Source organism: Falco rusticolus, chromosome 5, assembly GCF_015220075.1.
Source record: "Falco rusticolus isolate bFalRus1 chromosome 5, bFalRus1.pri, whole genome shotgun sequence".
In the NCBI taxonomy this organism is placed as follows: Eukaryota; Metazoa; Chordata; class Aves; order Falconiformes; family Falconidae; genus Falco; species Falco rusticolus.
The window spans coordinates 20,679,472-20,698,309 of NC_051191.1; the positions used below are offsets into that span (position 1 = coordinate 20,679,472).

General features: G+C 56.5%; 1 protein-coding gene across 1 annotated transcript in view; it reads left to right on the plus strand.

The window, feature by feature from the left end:
• SND1 (staphylococcal nuclease and tudor domain containing 1) overlaps positions 1 to 18,838 on the plus strand; it is a 128,728-nt gene that overhangs the window by 16,995 nt on the left and 92,895 nt on the right. Inside the window, exon 10 of the mRNA XM_037388764.1 lies at positions 3,103 to 3,216. Within this exon, the coding sequence (XP_037244661.1) occupies positions 3,103 to 3,216 (114 nt within the window). The remainder of the gene's footprint in view (positions 1 to 3,102; positions 3,217 to 18,838) is intronic.

Sequence of the window (18,838 nt, forward strand, 5' to 3'; positions counted from 1 at the left end):
TGCTTGTGAGCGGCAAGAAGAAAAGTAGTGGAATGGAAATGTGAAGAGGCTGGATGCTTTTTCCTGAATTCCCTACGTCAGCTTGTCTTAGAGCACCCAGGGATTTGGGACAGCGCTGCTTAGAGTTGAATACATTACACTGAGAGCTATCCTCTGCCAAAAGTTGTTTATAATACAGCTTTGTACGTGGGGCTTGGAGGGCTGTGAGAGGCTGCGTCATCCCGTCTCCCTGCTGGGGGGCAGGATCAGCCCCCTCGTGCTGGGAAGGGGGAGTGGAGCCGCTGGGCAGCCCCTCAGCCGCATCCAGGCTCGCTTTGGGGCTGTGCATCGCCTCCTGCCATGCACTGGCCTCAGCGCTTTGCAGGCTGGAGAAGGTGGCTGTGGATGAGCTGTGCCTGTATTTTTTTTTTTTTTTTTTTTCCTCTCCTTTGCAAAATGCTTGGAGCTTTCGTCATGGCCAAATCGTCTCGGATCTCAGCAGGATCTGCCAGAGCCAGCCTGGAAGCTGCTCTTCTCCTGTGCTGAGTGCCAGATACTGCCAAAACCCTTCAAAAAGCAGTTTTCTGGTCAGGGAGCAGCACTGGCCTCTCTCTTGGTGCTAGACACCAGCTCCCAAAGCACCACCATCCTCGTCTTGCAAGGTCAGGGTGCAGGACCTTGCTCCTGGCTTTGGGGATGCTCCCTGTGCAGCAGCCTGGCTGTGAACCTTCTCCCAGGAGAACTAACGAGCTGCCCGAGCTGCCCTCATTACAGGGAGCACAGCAGGCAGGAATAGGCTGCCCTGGGGAGCGGTGGGGCACAGTGGCAGCTGGGGGAATAGCCCTGTGGCCCCCAGGTGCAGGGAGTCCTTGGCCCCCTAAACACCCAGGAGAGCTGCTGAGGCAAAGCCCTTGGGTGGAAAATCGTAAACCTTGTTGGGATCAACACTTGCCGTCAGAAGAAACTTCTTGCATGGAAAAGTATTGACCGAGGCACTGCTGTGACCTTCTTGCTCCCGGGGGAGCGGTGATGGCAGCAAGCCTGGTGGGGCTCAGTGGTGGGTTGCTGGAGCCCACCTGCCCACAGGACCATCACCCAGCTGTCCCCTCTGTGCACCGGGCTGCAGGAGCCTGGGTGTGCTGTGAGGGCTACGGCCTAGGGGGTTGGGGAGGAGGCAGTACTGGAGCATGCAGGCTCCACAAGAAGGAGCTGCAGAAATTTTTTTTAAAAAAATATTAATCCTTTCAATCCGTTTATCAAAGTGCCTTTCTGAGGCAGGTGAAGCCACAATAAATACAAAAAGGGAAGCTGGCCACAGCAAGCTGAGAAATTGTTAGCAAGAAAAATGACTCTGCCTCTGAGGGGGTGCTGAGTCTCCCGTTTTGCTGCTGTTGTCAATGTGCCACCCTCCTGCCCACGGGGTCCCTGGTGGGGGCTGCAAAGCACCTTCTGCTTCTGTGCATGGGATGGTGCTGCCAGAGCTGTGGCTCCTGCCTGGAGGAGGGGACTGGGTACCCGAGGAGGGAGGGGCACCTGGGGATTGCCCTGGCTCCTGCTGCTGCCCTGCCTGGGACCTGTGGCACTGGGTGTGCCCCAGGGGCCACATCCTGCAGCATCCCGTGCCCCTGCAGAGACCCCTTGCAGCCAGGTCAACCTGGTGAAGGGTCCTGCCAGGAAGTTCTGCCAGCATGGAGATGCTCAGGGCCAGGCGCGTTTGGTGAGTCCCTGCTGCCAGTTGTATCTTGGGCTGTGCCAGAGGCTGGGGTGCTGGGAGCTGGCAGCTGCCTGCCCTGCTGCCGCCTCCTGCCAGAGGACAAATGAGATCTGACCGCCACTCCTGCAGCTCTGACATGGAAGTATGGAGTGCGCGTGATGGACGTGTAATGTAGCGCAGGATTTGCCCTCGGATTTGACCTGCAGCTTCCCTGGCTGCAGCATCTTATTGTCACATCGTGCTTTTTCTAAGCCTTCTGTGGGAGGGAAGGGATAGATGCCCAGTGTGCTGCTGGGGTCCCATCCTGACCCCCCAGCAGTGAGGATGCCCTGAAGCATGAGATTTGATTACTCCACTTAGCATGCAAACTGCTTTGGGCTCCCTTCTGCCTATGAAAAACAAAGGTTCTGGGTCCCAGGAGAAGCTGAGTCCCTGGGTAGGGATGTCCCCTGGGGGGGTTTGCTGTGCCGAGAGGAGCCCTGGCAGTCCTCGATGTCTGCTTTAATTTTAATTCCTATAATCCTGTTATCCCTTTGGCTAAGCACATTTTGAGGGACTGATGTGCTTGCTGGGGCAAAAAGTGCTGCAAGTGGAGCAAGGCTGTGCACTTGTCCCTCCACTTACCCCTCAGCCCTGGCTCAGCTTGGGAGGGATGCGTGGGGCTCTGCTCCCCTGTTATGGGTGAGCAATAACGGGAATCTTTTGCCCTGGGGGGACTGGATTTGTGCTGAGAGCAGGCAGGGGAAGGTCCATGCCCTGCCAGCAGGATACACCCAGGTGCCTTGTCCTGCTCTGCCTGCTGCTGCTCGATCCGTGCTGGAGAGCAGCATTTAATGAAAACTGAGAAGATTAAAACAGCGTGTCCTGAGCCCTGCTGTCCTCTGCCTGCCTGCACAGCCCTGCCTGCCTTTGCCACCAGTTTTTCTAATTAATTTGCTCTATGGATGTGTGGAGAACCACCAGCCAGGACACACTGTTGCATGATCGTGGAGTGGAAGAGTCTCTGCTGTGGGGTGTGCTCTCTTCTCTATGTGTGCTTGTCCATCATCTGGAATCGATGCTCGTGGTCCAGTCCCTTCTCTAGTTTTGTTTCTGAAGTGAAACCCTGCGGGGCTGAGCCCTGGCACAGGATGGCACATGGCTGGCAATGTGCTGGTGTGCTGCAGCATCACTGTCTGGGGACCCTCTGGGGCTCAGAGAGCTGGACCACAGATGTGCTGGCAAGTGGCATTTGCTCCAGTGACCTACTGGGCACCGGGGATGGGGTTGGAGCTGCTCACTCTGTGCCATCTGCTGGGGGCTGAAGCCCGGGTGGGTTGGGGTGCATGCCAGTGTCACGGCGGTGCCCACCTCTGGGGCTGGTGCTGCCTGTGGGCATGGTGTTCACCTTGGCCTCTCTCACTCCCCAGGTGATGCAGGTGCTGAACGCAGATGCCATCGTGGTGAAGCTCAACTCTGGGGACCACAAAACCATTCACCTGTCCAGCATCCGACCCCCCCGGCTGGAGGGGGACAGCACGCAGGTGACCATGGGGATGTGTAGTGGGGCGGTGACCGTGGGGTGAGATTGGGTGGGTGCTCTGCTCTGTGCCCTACCGGTGTGACATCTCTGGTGGGCAGCAATCGCTGGCATCTGTGGCCGTCCCTGGATGGAGTCCCCTCCCCATGAGGCTCCTCTTCCATCTGGCCTGACCCCCCTTCCCCCCACCAAGTACCCCCTTTTTCTTCTTGGGGGAGCCCCATCTCGTGAGATGCAGGAGCCTTGGGGAGGGTTTGAGCCTGTGCTCTGATGGCTGCAGAGAGACTGATGCATCCCTCATCCCCTGCCTCAGTTTCCCAATCTGTACAGCAGGTGCCATCACAGCTCTCTGCTCTGGGGAGGTGGGAGAGTCCCATTTCCAGGGCGTGGGGCTGCAGGTGGTCCGTGGTGGGACAGCAGCGCCGCTCAGGGGCATGCTGGCAGATGGGTGGCCTATTCTGCAAACTCATGCCCCTCGGTGGATGGTCACAGGGGCAGTGGCAAAGATGCTGCTCAGCACCCTTAGGTCCTTTGCCAATTGCATGCTTTGGGCTGGGGCTGGTCCTCTGCTCACACGGCGCAGCAGCAGCTCTGCCCTCCCCTTCCCCTGCAGCCTGATGTTTGCCCGTTGCTGCAGGGCTGCTGGAGATGATGCGATGTGTGCGAAATCCTTCAGTTTTCCTTCTCCTCCCTGCTGTGCTGTTCAGCGAGGTGCTGGGCTATGCCGCCCCGAGCATCTCTCCCCTCCACCGTGGGGCTGGCTGGGGTCGGGGAGCCTCTGGAAGTAGCAGACTCGTTTGTCATCTAGCTCAAAGGAACGCTGAGGTCTGACTCCCAGAGACCTGCAGCGTCAAGATCTGATGGAGAAATCCCGGTGACTGAAGTCTTCAGAAAGCGCCGTATTGTTCATGCAGTTTGGTCTCTGCTGTGCTTGGTTTGAGCATCTTGCAAGCCGGCATGCACTGGACCTCGAGTCCCGCACTTGGCAGTGACATGAAAGTGCCCAAAATAAGCTCTGCCACACGACTGCAGGTCCCACGCTGAGTCCTCTTCACCTCCACTCAAAGAACCTCTGCTGGGCTGGGAGCCAGGGTTCTGGTTTGATCCTGTGCCCTGTTCTCAGTGCGGAGCGGGTGGTGGTGGGGGCAGCCGGTACCTGCCGGCAGGGCTGTGACCTGTGGCATGGGCCCGGGAGCGCGGCACTGCCTGGTTTTGCATGGTGGCAACTGATCTGAAACTGTATAAAAGCTCCTTAGGGCAGGGATTTATCTGCTTGCCACTTTTTTCTTTCTTTTATTTTGTTCCCCCCTAATGGTTGATGCACTCATGAGCTGCTGAGACCCCCACCGAGCACCCGCATTGTTCCTAGCAGAAACCTCATCTAACGCCTCTCAGGATGGCAAGGAGCGCTCCCGCCTGTGAGCGAGAGGAGGGCTTTCCAGCCGGGAGCAGAGAACCAGCCTTCATCCAGGATTTTACGAAAGGCACCTTTTCTAGGGCTGTTTTTTTTTTATCCCACACGGCAGTGATGTGCTGAGGGCTGGCTTTGCTGTGCTGGCGGGCGATGGCACCGCGTGCCACGGCTCCCCAAACTGTTGGTGTGCACAGGGGCAGAGCCCGGGTTGCTGTGGGAACAGTAATTTGGAAATTCCTCCCTCCTAGGATGCCGCCTTGTTTTGTACACACTGAATTATGAATAACTTCCCAAATTAGCCTCTTCCTCCTGCTGTTTCTCTGGCGTCAGCACCGGGTGGACGGGAGCTGCCATGAGCCAAGTGGCACGCTTGCACGGCAGCCACCGGTGCTGGTGGTGGTGGGGACCTGCTCCCTCATGTCCCACCGGCACTGTGCAGAGCTGCCAGGAGGAGCACAGTTTCTTTGCGGAGCAATCGCGGTCTCCAAGGAGACTGCAGAAAGGCGGCTGTCCCCCGCCGCACTGCTGGCTTCCCTGAAAATCCTTCCCTTGCTTCAGCGCTGCAGCCCCGGCGCGCGGGTGGTTGCTTTCTCCTTGCCTACTGGGAGCTGCTGGGCTTGCTGCTAGCCCGGCCGCCATGCACGGGGATGCCCAGGGGATGCCCTAAACGTAGGCTGTTCCCCCCTCTCCCCCCTCCTCCTCAAGTCTGGAGTATCACTACAGGTGCCCCAGCACCCCAAAGTCACCAGATTGCAGCCAAATCTCTGGTCTGCAGCTGGCTTCTCCTTTGGGGAACTCGTTGTACGGAGTGGCCTCAGCATTTGGGAACACCTGCACCTTTAGGTTGCATCCAGCGTTTGCAGGTCCTGCTGCCAGACCTTCCGGTGGCGTGAAATTAACTGTCCTCATGAGCGTGGCCTGGCCAGTGTGAGCCCAAGTCACGCAGCACCACTGTGGAGCAAGAGCTGTTGCCATCTTCCTCCACTCCTTCCTCCTGCAAGAGCTGGAGCAGCTGGTGCTCCAGAGCTCATCCTGCCCTGGTCCTGGGGACCATGATGGCTGTAGTGACGAGGTTCAGAAAATACCCATTTGGGTACTTGGCCTGCCACTGCCGTGCCCGTCTTTTACTTGCGCACCCCTAAACCGAGAGGGTTTTGGGCCCTGGCACCAGTGCAAGCTCTCTTGTCCTTCATGGTCTTCCCCAGTCCTGCTTGTGGGTGCCTTTGCACCGTGCAGGAGCAGGTTCGGCCACCCCTGCTTGTGGGTGCCCCAGCTGAACCTCATTTCCTTCTTTCTGGGTTTTACCCTTCTTTAGGTCCTTCTGCATTTTCACCTCTGGCTCCGCTTATGTGGTTGCTTAATTACCTGTGAATGCAATTAATGAAATGTTTACCCCCCTCCCTTTCCAGATCATTAGTTTAAAAAAAAGGAAAAAACATCAAAAACCCCAACAACTGCCCAAAAAAGCCCTGGCCAGACAAACTGGGCTCCTTGCTCAGCTGTGTGCCCCTCTCCCCTATCCCTGGCTGGCCACATTGCTGCTCTCAGGGTGATGCTTGCTGCCCCAGAGCTCCCCCAGCCCCACGGTGCCTGGGGACCCTTGGCTGCTGCTGCTGCTGCTCCCCTTTAATCCCTGCTCCAGCTCCTACGGTCTGGAGCTTTCTGCACTTGGCCATCTCAGTGTGGGAGACCCCCATCCTCACTGCCCTTGCAAAGATGGACCCTGAGCTCAAGGCATGTACACATTTTTTATTATTTTTTTCTTTTTTGGGGGGGGGGGGGGGGGCTTGATTTCAGGCTTTTCTGGAAGGCTTTACTCACAGCGCGTTGTGCGTGGGTCTGACAGCTCTGCAGCAGTGTCGGGGCTCGGCAGCTCTGGCTGCGAGCTGCTCTGCCTGCAGTCGGGGCTAGACACGTACCCACTGTAGCAGGTAGCACGTAGATAACGTGGCTCTGCCGGGGAGATCCATCTCCATCCCACCAAGCACAAATTGGTCCCAAGGCATCTGATCGAGTAGATGGGAAATGACAAACTGAAAATTCAGCGTAATAAAATCCTACAGCCTTTCATCTCCCGCCTTCATCACCCGGCGCAAAATGAATCCTGAGAGCAGGAGCTGATAGCATTTAATATCTCTATCACTTGTCTCTGTCGAGGAACATAACGTATTCAGATGAAGACGCATCTCCCACCACTGCCCAGGTGCTGGCTCTGCAGGTGCGGTGCCGCTGCCATGGTGTGTGGGGATGGCCAGAGCCCCCTTGCCAGGACACACACACACACACACCCCCCCGATTGGGGCAGCATCTCAGGAGCAGGATGCAGGGTGGCTCCTTCCTGCTGCGCAGCATCAAAAATGCAGTGTTCATGGCAATCCTTCCCCAGGCCGTGTCTGGCCACTGCCGTGGCCTTAGCAACTTGCTGGGCTGGAGGCTGAGCTGTGCCCACTGTGGCTGGTGTTGCCCTCGCCTCTGGTGAAAGTGCCTGGTCCTTGTCTGGCCAGGCTGGAGCCAGGGCTGGTTTAAGCCCACAACCTGGAGGCAGGAGCTCGTTTCACAGCTGTGGTCCACATCTGGGGCTCAGAGTATGGAGTTCTCCAGTCTTTGGGGTGAGCAAGGTGCCTCTGAGCAAGGAGAAGCCCTTCCCCATCGCCGCAGCTGATGCCCATTGCTACAGCGTCCCACACTGCTCAGCCCTCCTACCCCATGGTGGGCTCCGGGCTCTGTCCGTCTTGGTGACGGATCTGGCTCTGCTGACGTAGGTTGCCAGTGTGTTAGATCTGGCCAAGGGCAGAACCCTGCTGTGCTGGGTGTTTCCATGGATGGGAGGAAGAAGAGCAAACCCTTGGGGAGGAGTGGCAGCTGCAAGGTGCCCTGACCTGCCAGGTCTGCTGGCGCCAGCGCTGCAGGCTGCAATGGTTGATGCAGGTGACGATTCTGGCTCAGGGACTGGGGCTTTCCTGGGTCTTGGTGTCAGCACTGTTCCCGGTGTTCAGGAGGTTTCATCTGTGCTTTTTTAATCAGAAGTTCACTCCCTTGGACAGCTAAACTACAGAATCTCGTTAGTGGCTCTGTGCTTTAGCAAGCTAGATTTGCCCAGTTGATCTGATGGCAGTACAAATCTACTCCAATCCCCCAATTTATCTAAATTGATATCTTAATTGGTAATACTCTTGGAGTGGGAGAGTCAAACACATGGACCCTGATTCAAAGAGGAAAAAAACGGGATAAAAACATCCTGCTGATGGTGGGTTGGGTTTTTGTGAAGTCTGGAAGTGCGGCACGGTCTTCCCTGGCCAGAGCAGGGCTGTGGGGAGGGATGCAGTTGGTGCTGGGGGCTTGGGGTTTTGGCAGCATTGGGGCCCCTCATCCCTGGGAGTCGGAAGGAGGTGGAAAGGGGATCAGGAGCAGAGATGTCTTGGCTCTTTCCTGGCTGTGCCGCTGCTCGGGGACTCCATGGTGGCTGTGCAGCAGAGATAAGGTTGACATTGGCAGTGGGGGATTTCTTCAAGGATTGCCTGGATGGCCCTGGGGCACCTTCCAGCTGTGTTTTCTGAGGACACAAAGCTGAGGCTGTCCAGTTTTTCTTGTTTATTCTGGATGGTGGCTCACACCTGTCCACTTGCCCCGCAGGTGTTGGGGTGCTGGGGAGGGCTCTCGGGTACCTTTGGGTGCCTCCAGCCCCCTCCAGCTGGGCACAAGGCGGTGGGTCTTCAAAGTGGCAGGGCCCCGGTGCTGTGCCTGCTCTGGCTGCCAGCGTGCTGCCGGAGCGCTGGCGAGCCTCGTGTCTGCTGGGGCTGTGTTTGGCACGTTGGCAGCTAATTGCAAAGCTGACACGAGCGTCAGGGCTGTCACCACACCGGGCAAACTTGGAGGAGCAGATGCTGCTGCAAACAGAAAGCAGTGAAGAGCTGGAAATGTAGAGAAGCTGGAAATGGCTTCAGAAAAGACAGAAGGATTTGGGCTTGGATTTTTACGCCCGCCCCCCCCCCCCCCGGCTCTCAAATGAGCTTGTGTGCAAGTTCCTTGGCTTTCTGATATGTTTCCAAAGGCAGGGAACTGCTGACTCCCATTGGGCTGCAAGCAGATGAGGGATGAGCCAGCCCTCGTGCCTGCCAGCCTCTGGAGAGTGGGAGCCGTCACCTGTGAGGGGTCCTTGTTCCTGGTCGGTGGGGAACCTCACAGCCAGGGATCAGCCCTGCAGGGGGGGCTGGGAAGTGGGGGAGAGCCCACAGCCATCAGGCTTGACCCACCGGCTGGTCTCGGCATTTCTGCTCGGTTGGGATGCAGGGTGCTTGCAATACTGGTTCTCTTCTGGTCTTACGGTAGGATGATGCTGGGCAAAACGCACACGTCCCTGTCTGTCTGCCCACCTAGCCAGGCACGATGTGTCCTGCTGCAGAGAGCAATGACGGCAGAAGGTCGGTACTGGGGCAGCCACACGGCTTGGCTCTGCTGGGCTTCGGCTCCTCACGTGGTCTTTGACTGCAAACTGTCGGCTCCCAGAGGTGCCGGTATTTAAGTCTTGCAAGGATTTTTCTGTGTCTTTAATCTTGTGTCCGATCTGTCTTCCAGCAGCGCAGCCAGGTGACTTTCGTCACCCCCTCACCTCTGGGCAGTGCCAAGCGATGCCCGGATGAAGGCAGAGCATCAGCTGCGCGGCGCGAGGGCGGGTGATGAATGGCAGCCCCCAGCAGCACCGCTGCTCCTGCTCCTCATCATTCTGCCTGCCAGCGCTCTGCCACACTCCAGCAGATTTTAGAAAGACCTGTATTTTACCCAAACCCCATCAAACGGCAGTACTTTCTCTCTGCTACGTTCCCTGACACTTGCTGATTGCCAGGATATTTATGGGAAACTGGGAGGTTTTGTATATATGACCTGCCCAGCTTGCTGCCATCCCCATCCGGCACTGCTGGAGCAGGAGCTACTGGGGAGTGTGCAGCTGAGGAAGGGCAGGCAATGGACCTTGAGGTCAAGGGCAGCCCGGACCCCTCAAGTTACTGGTTTTGACGTTCTTTGAGATGGATTTATAACCCATTTGAGATCTGGGAAACAAGCTGTTCAGGAAGGATCCCATCACACCCGTTTTTAGCAATCACATCTGCTTTATCCTTGGAGATGAGCTTTTTCTTCTAACATTGTGACACTTTGGGGTACCTGATGGCGCACGGGTCTTGCTGGCAGAGCCTCAGGTGCCTGTGGGTGCCTCATCCTGCTCAGCCCCTCTCGGTGGGAGCCGCCCGCAGTTGGTGCCGTGCGAGGCAAGGCGAGGGCTGCTCGACAGATGGTTTGCAGGTGTCTGCCTGGTGCTTTTCTGCAGCAAGCCGGATTTTGGAGAGAGGGTGGCTGCACTCGGCTTGGCAGAAGTTCGAACGTTAGCTGTGAACGTGGAGCAGTTCCTCCTGTCCCTGCAGAGGCTCTTCTGGCATCCTCGGCTCGACTGGTTCTGGGGAGCGCGGGCGACACCGTGGCCCCTGCCAGGAGAGGTGGTGTTGCAGCACGGCGCGGCTGGCTGTGTCCCCACTGCGCTGCCAGGGCAGTTGGGAGTTCAGCGGAGGCTGCTTGAAGGTGGCACATTGGCTGGGGAGTGAAGTGCTCGGTTTGCGTTGCAAAGCTCCATGGAGCTGTTCGGGTGACAGCACAATTCACGGTGGTTATGATGCCAATGGCGCGGCAGCACAAGCTTCTTCAATGCCAAAAACAAGATAGCCACTTGGTTCCCCGGCTTGTCATTCCTAGCCCCTCTCCGGTTTGGTAGCGGCAGCAGCTCTGCCACCAAGCTCTGGCTTTCCTGGGGTGGTGCAGTGCTGGTTTTCCTTGGCAGCTCCCACCATGCTTGCCAGCATGTGTCCCTGCCTGCACATCCATGGGCAGTGGTGAGCCGGTGCTCCAGAGGGCTCTGCCTGCTCAGGAGCTCTCCATTGCTGCCAAAACCCTTGGACACAGTTTGGACTCTCCTCAGGCTTCTCCAGCACTTTTCCTGCAGGGTTATTTTGTGCCTCCCTCCTTCCCTCTCCTGCCCATGAGCTGCTCGGCGCAGTGGTGGCAGCTCACTGGTGTCTCTGGTGCAGCGGTTCTGCTGCAGCCTGCCCAGGCTGTCAGCACAGCCTTTGAAGATGCGTTTGTGGCTGGGAGGAGTGCCTGGGTCTGCCAGCCTGGTGGGAGGCTTGTGAGTTGGCTTTCTGGAAATCCCCCCCGGGAGCAAGAGCTGAGGGCTGGGACAGGAGCACAGGGAAGGGGAGCCGTGCTGGGACCCCCCAAAGGCGCAGACTACATGGGATGTGCACCTGTGACTTTATTCTCTGGGCAATTTTAGAGCAGCAGCAATGTGTCTGGGCTGATGCTATCAGATACCTCTTCTCTGTGTGGCACATTGTTTTTAGAGTCTGTTACAAAACTCATCTCCTGTTGTCCATCCCAGGGAGGTATCCAGGCTGCTCCCAAGAATTTGGCAGTGGTTTCCATCGCTTCCTTGGCTTAACACCCATCTGCTGACTTCTCCCATTGCTCTGAATTGTTCTTGGTTGGAAGTGGTGATCTTAAAGGTCTTTTCCAACCAAAATGATTCTATGATTCGTGATTGGTGCCTTCATCCTTCTAGTAATGAGTGGCTCAAGGCAACCAGCCTTGGAGGAACCTGGGGGATCCCCCAGCTCAGCCAAGCTCCCCCAGCAGCTCCAGCTTATCTTCATTATTCCCTGTTGGTGCCATGAGGATGGTCTCTTTCAGCAGCAGCTCAAAGCCTGTGGGTTGTGCCCGGCTGGCCAGTATCTCTGTGCTGGAGTTGAATTCAAGGCTCCCACAGCCCAGGCGAGCCCCGCCTGCTGAGGGATGCCGTACGGCTCTGTGGCAGCAGAGGGATCGCCTGTGAGAGCAACGGGGTCCGTGTGGAAAGCGGATCTTGTTTCCCTATTTGTTGAGCAGGATTTGTACTACAAAAAGCGCACCGCACTCAACGAGCATAAAAGATTAATGAGAAACAAACCCATGAACTCATCAGTGTCTCACCTCCGCTAAATTACAGTTACAAGGATCATCGTAGCTCATCCATGTATTGTGTAACAGAACTGATTGCTGGCGTGGATGGGGCGCACGGTGAGCCCTGCCACACCAGTGGAGCAGTGCGGCGTAAAATGCTAAGTGCTTGGGCATCTGGCCTTAATGTATTCTAAATATTGGCAGAGGAGAGGTGCATCTGAGGAGAGGCAGGAGCAGAAAGTGGGGGCACTAGAGTTCCCCCATCAATATTTAATAGGGGCTGCAATAGCTTCCAGGGAGAAGACATATGAAGTCAGCATGTTCTTGCAACCTGTTTTCTGCCCTCCGGGTAGCATGCTTTTTCTAGTGTAAAAACGGCTAGCTTGCATCTCTCCACCGTTCCTCTCTTCCCTTCTGCCCAAGTCTTTCCACAGTGGGAAAGCAATTGTTTGGCATTTCATCCAGGACTCCAGATTGCTGAAATACAGCTCCTGGCAGCACAGGGTGCTAAATTCTGGGGTGGGGGCTTCAGGCTGATCCAGACCTCTGGCAAAATACTGCTGCTTTATCGCAGGAGGGTTTTCTTTCCCTGGCTGAAAGCAAACACGCGACGGCATAGCCAGAGCCTGGCTCCCGGGGGATCTGTTGGAGCTAGGTACGAGGACTGATCAGGGCTGGATTAATTTGTGAGCTGGCACAGCTGGGTTCATGTATGGATTACAGCCTCTGGCATCCCAGGAAATTGCTCATGGGTTAGAGAGCAAAAGCATAGCAGCAAAAAAGAAAAAACCCTGAAACAGTAAAGTGGGCAGCAGCAGCCTGGAGGAGCAGAGACTGGGCTGGTGCTGGGCTGTGGGCAGCTGGCCAGCCTTGGAGCTGGAGCTGACGCTGGTTTGGGGAGATGGGCAGGAGCTTGCTGACAATTACAGAGCAGCTTCTTCTATGAGGCAACAGCTCCGTGACCACAGGCAATAGCTAACTTGCACCGCACGGCTCCAGGGCCCATGTCGCCGGGAGGAAGATGCAGCCGGGAGGACGATGCAGCTCCAGACCATATGCTTTGCAAATAGCGGCAGCACTTAAGTGCTTGGTCTTATTGATGCCATGAAAGTAATAAGCCCTGAAGATTGGGCTGTGCTAAAATACTTCCCAAACAACTTACATTTAAGTGTTGTAATTCTTCTGACCCAGCAGAAGTGCCTAGTGTTTTGACACTGATGCTTTGAGGAGGATCCAGGCACCTGCCAGCTTGCATTTAAGAGGACGACACTCCAGCCGGGCTTTGCATCTTGCTCTCTGGGAGCGGCTCTGCTTGGAGAGGCTTAATCATCGCCAGTGCCTGCAGTCCAGAAGCATTAAAGCAGAAACGGGCAGACCTGGCGTCCTGTGCGCGTGGCTGCCCAGCTTCTCGGGGCGGTTGGGTCTGACACTGTGCTAAGGCTGTGGCAAATGTTTCTCGGTCTGCTGGGTGAGCGTGAAAACGCTGATGGGAGAATGAAGCTTTGACCTTTTGATCTCATCAGGAAGCTACTGTGAATCCTCTATTGATGGTTAAATTGCACTAAATTAGAGAGGAGCTGTGCAATTCTGCCACATTGCTGAACTGTGCAATTAACGTCCTGCCTAGCAACAGCACCCTTGTGCCTCGGGAAACTTAAGCCCGTGATTTTAGGTATGTGATGAACCTGGCTCTGCGAAGGCTTAATTTTTTTCCCCAGCAGCATATGGCTTTTGGAACATCTCCACTATATCTGGGAGGCAGCCAGAGCTGTCCCCTGCCGGCAGCGCTCTGCTCTGTGAGGAGCCACAGTGTCCTGCAAGGAGGTTGAATTTGGTGCCCGGCACGGCTGCAGCAGGTCTCTGCCTCCACACCTGGCATCACTGGGCATCACCCCAGCATAACCCTGGATCCTTCCCTGTGACCGGTGGGATGGCCCCTTGGTGGCTCAGGGTGACTGAGGGGATGCTGGAGGGCATGGCTGGGGCACACGTTGGCTCAAGGGCGCTGCCATAGAGCTGGCATCGCCTTTGCTTCATGACCTTCACCCCAGCACAGTGAACGGATACCAGCAGCTCCATCACCGCATGGACACCCAGCAGGATTGGGCTGGAGGCAGGAAGGGGAATTTCCCGTGCCAAGAGCCAGCCCAGGCTCACATCCTTGCCCCACCGCCTCGCTCCTCCTCTGCTGGGCTTGGTTTAGAGCTGGTTACAGCAATGCGCTTTCTGCCTGCGGGTCAGGGCTCCGCTTTTTATATCTCCAGCCAGGAGCATGACAAAGGCATCCCTCTCCTCAGAGCAGGGGGATTGCTGGAGCGGAGAGCTCAGTGCCTCCCCCAGCCCCCCTTGCATCACTCTGGCATTTCAGCTGTGTTAACACCTCCCTCCACACACCTCTGCTAGTGCCGTGCGACGCTCTTCCAGCTCAGAGTAATCATGAATATTCCTCCTGCCATTAGCACCGGCTGCTGGAGATCTCTATTTAGTCGCTAGACATTTGAAGATGTGCTGCAAGGGATGGTGTGTGTGTCCCTCGCTGGTGCCCGCAGCCCACCCAGCTCCTTCGCCTGCAGGTGGGCTGCAGGGAGGGGATGCTCCAGCTTGCGTTTGTGGATCTTTGCTGGCACCGTTCATCCACAGGGACTGAGGGATGCTGCAGTCCTGTTCCCACACCCCAGAGCAGAGGGGACAATGCCTCACCCCTGCACCAAGTTCCTTTTGGGGCAGCCCCAAGCCTGCTCTTGCCTCTGGGCGCCGGCATGCAGGTGGGCTTTGCTGGTGCTTGGCTGTGCCAGGGGCACTCGGGTGGTTGTCACCTCCCTGATGCGTTGTATGTGAACAGTTCCCGTCTTGGCACCTCCTGAAATCACCAGTGCAAGGGGCAAAACTGTTGGGCCCCTTGGAAACAAGCTTCCCATGGAGGAGCTGCCCAGCATCTGCAGGGCTTGGTGCCAGGGAAGGGCTTGTCCCCTCCTGGTGCAGGGCTGCACTGGCATGGCATAGCCCGATTGTCACCCATGGGCATGCTAGCAGTGGCATGGGACATGGACCACGCACCACTTGCACGCTGCATGCACACCCCTCCTTTGCTGCAAACAGCCACCTCTTGGGGGTCCGCAGCAGGATGAACTGGCTACAGTTTAGCAAGGCTCCGGCTGCCCTTTCAGCATTTTCTACCCTGACCCTCTGCTGCAGGCTCTGAGGATGGACCCTGCCTGCACCATTGGTACAAAGTGGTTCCCCTGGGGCTGGCAAGGGGGCTGCAGCATGGCCTGTGAGCACAAGGACAGGATGATGATGGTGACAGTGATGGCTCAAGATGTCCTCTCTCCTGGGCTCTGCAGTGGGGATGACAGCTCCATCCTTAAAAGCTTTTTGCCTCCCTCCCTGTCCGGCCGCTGCTGTCCTAGTTTTCGCTGGCTGCTATTCTTCCCCTCTGTCACGTGCGGGTTCGGCACGGTGCACTCACATCCAGCTTCATCTTCTGCTGGCTTCTGCGGGCAGCTCCGAGCTGGGCTCTGAGCTGCTCCCACATCTTAAAATGCCTCCCTCAACCTAGGACCTGGGGCTGCCGGTGCACTGCGGGGCTACACTTCGTAAGCTGGAGGATTAGCAGAAATTAAAACTGCCAGAAGCAGGGATGCTGTCGAAAGCGGATGCATGTGTGTCCCCTCCCATGCTCCGAAAGGCCATGCGACCCCAAAGCCAGGGCAGTGAGGTCTATCAAGTGACAGCCCTGTTATGCATCCCTTGGGGTGTGCAGTTACCATTTGAAAGTCGAGTTAGTGGTGGTGGAAGTGTGGAGGTTTTTCCTTAAGTCCTGAAATGGCTGCCACCACCTGAGACGGGGAGTCTGCCAGCAGCTGCTGGCTCTTTTGCTCTGAGCAGAGCCTGTCCCTGTCCCCTTGGTTTTAGAGCCTGGCTAAAAGGAGGCAGAAGCCTCTCCTGGCTTTGCAGCATCCTGCAGCCAGGTTTTGAGTCCAGATCATCCCCGTTGTGAGACCGGTGACCCCATTTTCACTCTCCTTGTGAGCAGATCAGCCGAAATACTGCTGGAGACATAAAAGCCGCCCGACCCCTTGCTCGATGCCCCACAGTGATGGTGTGCAGTGGTGCCCCATCCCAACACACGTGTGGCTGGATTTCAAGCTGCTGAGCCTCCCATACCCGCCGCTGGCTGTTCTGTCCCCAGCTGCTGGCGTGGCATCACACCTGCTGCACCCAAAATGCTGGGGAGGGTGTGAAATGCCAGCGCCGAGCCTCGGGGAGCTGCCGTGACAGCGGAGCTGGAGGCAAGGTGGGTCTGGCTGGGAGCACCGGGGAGCCTGGGGACGCGTGGGCAGCACAGGGGACCCCGGGTGCCCCATGGGGCTGCCTGGCTTTGGTCGGGGGTAGACCAAAACCACCATCTCTTATCCAGCATGGGGTTTGCCCATGATCTGTCAAACTGCCCTCAGTCCCTAGCCCTGCCTGTGGTAGGTTTGATGCTCCAGGGTAGCCCTGGGCTTTGGCTGAGGTGTTGGGGGACATGCAGCGTGGGGATGTCCTGGTGTGGGGTCTGCAGCGCCAGCGGTCGGGAAGTGCAAGTGTTATCCAGGCTGAGGGTGTCCATCCTTCCCCCTCCCTCACCTTCCTGAGAGAGCTGCAGGGAAGAATCCCTCCTCCGGCAAAGCCAGCCAGCAGCACTTGTGCTGGTTGGGGCAGTTAGCATGTTGAATCACTTTCCTGTGAGATTTTGGACAATAAATTACTTTTTGGGCGACAATCACATAAAAGCTCCATTACGTGTGGATGGAGGCGTTTGTGGAGCAGGGCTGCTGCTCCTCTGGCGTTCTGGGCTGGTTACTGAGTTCCTGGTCAGTGGGGTGGGATGGGCGCTGGGGCTTTGTGCCTGTGCCAGCCACCTTCCTTGAGTGCTTTGGGGTCAGAGGAGTGGCAGAGGGGACCCTTGGGGTCCCCCACCATGACCCATGCTGGGGCCAGCTGCTGCGTCGAGGAGGGAGCCAGGCTGGCACAGGGCAGCTTTGCAAGGGGCTGCTCCAGTGCCCGGCGTGGTGTGGGGGTGCCTGGCTAAGTGGGGTGCTCCATGGCACACTGAGTCGTGGGTCCCTTTCCACAAAAACACCATGTTGGGGTGATTTTTGCAGCTGCTGTTCTCTCATGTTATGTCCCGTGGAGGGGACCCTATGGCTGGCTCAGACCCCTGCTGCTGGGGCTAGTGGTGGTGGGCGCTGCTGCCGTCATCCTCCCCTGCAGATCCCCAGGGACTGCTGGCGCGAGTCCTCCCCTAGCGCTGCAATCTCCCTTCCTTCATTTCCCTCTGGCTTGGAGAGCCAGCGTGGGAAGGAGCAGAGCTGGCATGGTCTGGCAGGGCAGTCTATCACAAAGATTTCTTCCAGCAGGCAGCGGGGATGGGGCTGTTCCCTCGTCTTCTGACCAAGCCTTGTGCCAGTCCGCAGGCAGGCAGGGACAGGGCTGGCTTCCTTTGCTGGGGCAGGAGCTGTGCCATGCCGTGCCACTGTGCCTGCACTGTATCCTCCCACGCTGGCTCCCTCTGGCAGCCCAGTGCTCCGAGCATCACTCTGCTTGGGGCTGGGTCATGGCAGGACTTGACATTGGCATTGCTAAGAGTGGGGACCCCGCTGGGGTCTGTCCCCTGGTGGCTCCCTGGATGAGAAGGAGCAGCCCTGACAGCCCTGCAGGATGGTGCTGGTATGCTGCTGGGCAGGGTGCTGGTCCTCTGCTGGCACAGCGGAGCCCCAGGGGATGCAGGGCGATGCTTGCACCAGGCTGATTATCTGTGGTGATCCTGCATGGAGTGGGGAGCAATGAGAGGTTGAAACCATGGAGGAAAATATTTCTTATTGCTCTGTAAGCCCTCTGGGGGTCTGCGTTACAGCAAGCGGATGGGTATTCAGCATAAACCCAAATTAAATAGTGTGATTTCTCCAGATTTTATGGACAGAAGGGTACCTGGGGAAGGCACACGAGCGTGGGTGAGCTAAACCTGATGCTAGGAGGAAGAATGATAAGAAAACAAATCCCTTGTCTCCTGTTTAACCCTCCCTTTCGGGGAGAACCTTGGCTGGTCCATTGTGCTCCAGGGGGATGCTCTGGCTGTCCTTGCCCATGCTTGGGGCTGTTGGCTCCCCATGGGTCACTGGTGCCGCTGGTGCATCTCTGGAGCTCAGTAATGAGCTAGATCAGCTTTTCCAGGGGCCTCGTCTGTGGGACATTCAGAGCATCTTGCACTGCGCTGCTTTTCTGCTGCTCCCTTGGCTTGACAAGGGTGTCAGGTGAAGTCAGGTTCATTTAAAATAGAATTCACACATTGCAGTGTTGTAAAATTTAAAACAAAAGAAAAACCCAAAACACTTCTGAAATTACTGAATATTTTTATACTTCTCAGTTTCCTCATTAGCGACAACATTATCTCCCTGTCCGTGGAGAGGTGGCTCTTTGTGCGCATTGCCAAAGCGCCGCTGGTTAATGAATTCCCCGTAGACGGACAACGTTGTGCTCGGCTGATTTGCCCGATTAGTTCGTAGGAAAGGGCACTGCCTTCCCTGCCACTACCTGAAGATGCTTTGCCATTTTTGTAGCGGGGCAAAGGTTGCGACAGAGCTGCGCACACGGGTAAGACATCCCTTCAGATGCTCTCGCTGCAGCACTGAAGCCTGAACTAAGGAGTTCTTTCCCAAATATTCCTCAGCCGGAAATGCTCTCCTCTAATGCCAGCAAAACAAAAACTTGAATTGCTTGGAAATTACTTTTTAGAAGAATCTTGATGGGTTTAAGCAGAGGCTTTCCTTGCAAAGGGTAATCCTGTTTTTAACGAGGTAATTTATAGTTGCTGATTACAGCCCCGAACGGTCCTGTGTGAGCAAACACACTGGAGCAATGAACGCACTATCTGCTGGTGACAGGCTCCCGTGGGTCGAGAGTTGAGAGGGAGATATCCAAAGGATGCCTGTAATTAGCCTGAGCATTTAATTTAATAAAACAAGTGACTAAAAACATAAGCGTGCTGTATTCTAAAAGCGTTGCACGTAATTACAAATTATCTTAATTCAGCGCTGGCACAGCCAACTTGGTAATCGCTTCATAAATAACTTTCATTAGCTGATTTCAGCATTCGTGCTTGGTGGTACCTCCAAGGGTATGGCTGATGCAGGGGGGATTCAGGGGAGGAGAGGGCTTTGTGGGTGCGTGGTCTGGTGTCGGGAGCAGG